The sequence below is a fragment of the Camelina sativa genome, chromosome 3 (genome assembly GCF_030686135.1).
Source record: "Camelina sativa cultivar CO46 ecotype springtype chromosome 3, ASM3068613v1".
Taxonomy (NCBI): domain Eukaryota; kingdom Viridiplantae; phylum Streptophyta; class Magnoliopsida; order Brassicales; family Brassicaceae; genus Camelina; species Camelina sativa.
The window spans coordinates 8,062,746-8,067,358 of record NC_141882.1 but is presented as its reverse complement, the minus strand read 5'-3'; the positions used below and the strand labels follow the sequence as shown (position 1 = coordinate 8,067,358).

Here is a 4,613-nt window from a genome sequence, read left to right as displayed (position 1 = left end):
AGAAAAAAAAGAAAGATATTAATCACAATGAAGGAGACGTTCCGTGGGTCCGTAATGGTCCGTAGGTACAGCTAAGCGCAACCTTCTCTTTATGTTAGAAAAATATTTCTTCTTTAGGCACAAACCCTCGGACGGAATCAGAGGGTGCCTTTACAGTTGACCATTCTTTGACCAGAAGCCAACACAGCAATCACGGCCACAAAAGCCATAATCCGGATCTTCAATAGCGGATGGCTTAATTGAGTTACTTATCTTCGCGTACAATCGCCGCCACGATCTCAACATGGTTGGATTGGAGCATTTGGAGATTCTTGTTTTTGGTATAAATCAAATTTTTGAATAGCTTACATAAGCAAATTAGTGAATGAGGTCAGAAAGAGTCAGTACATAGCATTTCGATGGATGGTCAGGTCATGCAATTATTGAAATTGAGAGCAATTATGAAATATGCAGAAGCAAAGAAGATTTTGGTTATACGAAGGTTAAAAATGAAAAGAGGTCGGAAGATCCTTAAAATCCAACAAGTGGGGTATGTACGTACCGCATGAGGGGGATGCACCCTACCCTCCATATCATGCACTTGATTGACCCACCTACAAAATGTTTAGAGAGTATTCTTATATTTATTTCCACATAATTTACCATTCTTTCTATAGTTAAAGCCTTCAAGCATTCATCATACAATTGTGCCAATTAAGAATAATAATCTTGACTAGACCCAATTTGGAAAGAGAGAGATGCACATCATATTAGACCAAGAGTAACTAACAATTGCAAATGGAGTTAATTGTTTTTATGATTCACATTATATTTCAAGATGTATAATGATTAGCTTTTTACATTACTTATTTTGGCTGCTTTTTTTATTTTCTGATAAAATTTCTAGTTTGGCTGCTTGTTGTTATGAGAATAAAATATTTTTCAAAAACTAAAAGAAATATTGGAGATGGGGCATCGTCGCACATGGGGGGCATGGACACATTTCCAAAACTACAAAAACAAGTGTTTTTGTACGTCGAAACATATATTTTTGGAAAACAAAATTAAGTTGTTCGGGGGTACAAAAGCATCTTCGGTTAACATTTAACTGCTAGTGGTGATGAGAACAGAGAACTTCTACAATATTAATAAAATATGCGTTGTTTCTATCATAAATCAATAAAATTCTTAATAAAGAACAATTTAGTTTCCATCATTTTTTCTCTCTTTTATTTTCAAGCCACCCATGTGGTGGGTATTACATTAACTGAACCCAAACTTTGAAACTTACTTAAAAGTTAAAAAAAAGGTTAAGAATTTAAATTTGGTTATCTCTTGGCAATTTCTATGAATGAATGAGTGGACTACTCTCATTTAAAATCTCTTGTTTTTGTCAACAAATTTAAAATGTCTTGTCAGTTTTACTGTTTTTTTTTTTTAAATGTACGTATAGTCAACAAAAAAAAGTGATTATACATACATCAAAATACGAATCTTATATAATCTGAGGTCTAAGTTTTTGTCTTTACCATAATGGGTTCATTAACACAATAATTAAAACCAAGACTTTAAATACGAACCATAATAATTTAACAAAAGAATTATTTTTTTGAATATTTAACAAAAGAATTATACATATAACCATAACAAAAAAAGAAAAGACAATATCGTAAATAACTCAAAAACCTGGTGGCATTGTTATATTCCCTTCACTATATATAAACTTCGTCTCTCCAAACTCTCAAATCCCCCTGAATATTTATTTTCTCGAGCAAACAAAAAAAAAAGTCAGAAATTTCAGAGTTTTATTTTAACTTCACTCGTGGCAAAGATTACAAAAAAAAAAAAAAAAAAAACAAAGGAAATGGCAGGAGGAGGTTTAGTAAAATGCAGCAAGATCCGTCACATTGTGAGACTGAGGCAAATGCTCAGGCGATGGCGTAACAAAGCGAGGTTGTCTTCGGTCACCCGTTGTGTACCGTCGGATGTTCCATCAGGACACGTGGCAGTCTGTGTGGGTAACGATTGTAGGAGATTCGTGGTGCGCGCGTCGTACCTGAACCATCCGATCTTGAGCAATCTCCTGGTTCAAGCTGAGGAGGAGTTCGGTTTCGCTAACCAAGGACCGTTGGTTATCCCTTGCGAAGAATCGGTTTTCGAAGAAGCGATCCGGTTTATTTCTCGGTCTGATTCGTCTCGAGGGTCAACCCGGTTTACTTGTCCTGACGATCTTCAGAAATGTAACGGAGCAGGAGGAATCAAAATCAAAAGCAAGATGGATCTGTTGATTGAATCTCGACCGTTGCTTCACGGCGCCGTTGAGAAAGCCATCTGGTGAATAATTAAATCCGACGGTGGAGATTGTTCGTAACGATTCTGACCCGGTTTGACTCGGAACTAGAAGAAGAAGAAGGCGAGTTTTTGAATAAATCGTCATTGACTCGGCTGGGCTACGACGGAGTCGGGGGTGGTACTAACTTTTAAACGGGTTCGGGTCTTTTTTTTGGATTTTTAATTATATTGGGGAGATAGCCAAAATGGAAATGGCGAGTTAAGTTACTAGGGGGGGCAGTGGGGCACTGATGGTCGTAGAGACAGATGATCAAAGGAGATGGCGGTTAACAGGTGGGTGACTGAGTCGTTACACCGAGTCATCCCGGGTTCGAATCCGAGTTTCAAGGCTCTAAAATGTAAATAAGACAAAATGAGAGAGAAAAGAGAAGAAAGTGATTTTGATTCAGTGCTTTAGATTCGAATATTTGTCACTTTTCTCTGTAAATTTTACAATCGAAATTTTATGCTAAGTACTTTTTTCTTTTCAAAAAGAAAGCTAAGTACTTTTCAAAAACAACAGTCATTACATATTCTAGAAAGTAGAAACAAAACACTGGTAACAAAGTACAAATCTGTTCCATAAAACATACAACAGTTAAATAATTAATTTCGTCTCTTAAGATTACTTTACCCAAATTATCATAAAAGACAAAAAAAAAAAATATTACTTTTAACTTTTTGTGAAAAAATAAAAAATAAAAAATCATTCATTGTGAAAATTGTTGTGACTTAGTTAGTATATGCCTATATGGAGTATTATTTTTATTTTTTTGCAGGATAATATTTAGTCTTCAAATATAAGTAAAAAGATGTTTAAACCTTTTATTTACAAAAAAAAAAAAAAAAGGATCCGACCAAGGCCATGTGAGGGAGAGACTATTAGCCCATTTGATCTGTTTCGCCTGTGCTCGACTTTTCATGGTTTGTTTTTGTCTCAACCTTTCTCAATACAGTAAAAAGTACAGTTCACGGTACACACCAAATCATTTACATTTTATTTAATTAATGTTTTGATTGTCTTCTTTTTTACGGAAATTGTGTACTTTATAGTTTTGTTTTCTTTATCTAACCCTAAATGATTGCTACTACAACTTATAAACAAAAAGGTAGTTTAGAGATTTAGATTATTGCCGCAGCTCTCTCGCGATCTAAATAGGTACGACTAAAATGTCTACGTTGATGCATGTGAAGAAAAACGAATGATTTATTAACTCTATAAACATTAAACAACAACATTTTCCTTTACTATAAGGAATTGCATCACATTTTTATAAAATTGACAATTGTTGTCTTATAATATAGTACTATTATATATAGAGAGAGATATCTACAGATTCGAATATATGCGGCGGAAGTAATTTAGTTGGTGTGGAACTACATATGGGAACAAATTAATATGGTCAATGCAAAATAAATGCGGTCAAAATGAATAGTTGTGAGTTAAAACTTAAAAAGTAGTACTATAATTTAACTGGCTTTAACTATTCTCGTTAGCACTTTAAATGATTAAAAAAGAGTAGGTTTAGCTAAATTAAACTACAATGTAACCACTTAAATTTCACTTAGATATATTACTAGAAGTTAGAACACGGTCGTGGTGACAAAGCGAAAGTCGTTTGGTGCAACATAATCGCGTCGAGCGCAATTACCAATGTATATACAAAGCCGTGCAAAGGTCAATAATTATAAAAAAGGAACAAAAATAAAATGTCTATGTTTAAATAACAAAAATAAATAAAGAGATAAACTGAAATGAAATATTAGTTCTTAAATATTAATATAATATAATTTGATTAATTAAAAGAATAGAGTAATTTGAGATAGTAAATAAAAACTAATTTTAGTTTGATATAACTAATTTGGTGAAAAGACCGTTGAAAGAAAAATTTGTCACTGTGTTACCATAGAATCAAAAGATGAAAAAACCTTAACGACGAAATAAAAAGCTATCAAAAATGATTTTGTAATCCTAATTGTTTAATTAAGCATAGAGTATGTCATATAACTAGTTCTTTTTAATTAATTAATATAATGAGCCTATGTTTAAAATTAGATGGTAAAAATCCATATTTTGTTTCTAACGATGTAACTTGTAAGAAAAATTTATGAATCCATAATTCCATAATTATATATTTTTAGGGATAAACTACATAACATAACTAAATTATATGCTCTTATTTGTAAAAAACAATTGGATGCCACAAGCAGCCGTTTCTTTTTTTATAACTGCTGCACGGCTTTGTGTATATGAATCATTTTTCTGGCAAATTCAGAATCAAATTTCATTTTGTCAGCCACCT

The 4,613-nt window shown here is 32.8% G+C and overlaps 1 protein-coding gene across 1 annotated transcript; it reads left to right on the top strand.

The window, feature by feature from the left end:
- Positions 1-1,682: 1,682 nt before the first annotated feature.
- On the top strand, positions 1,683-2,808 carry LOC104776100 (protein SMALL AUXIN UP-REGULATED RNA 12). Its single transcript, XM_010500104.3, has one exon. It carries the CDS (start codon positions 1,844-1,846, stop codon positions 2,315-2,317), a length of 474 nt encoding a protein of 157 aa, XP_010498406.1. The 5' UTR covers positions 1,683-1,843; the 3' UTR covers positions 2,318-2,808.
- The last annotated feature ends 1,805 nt before the right edge of the window (positions 2,809-4,613 follow it).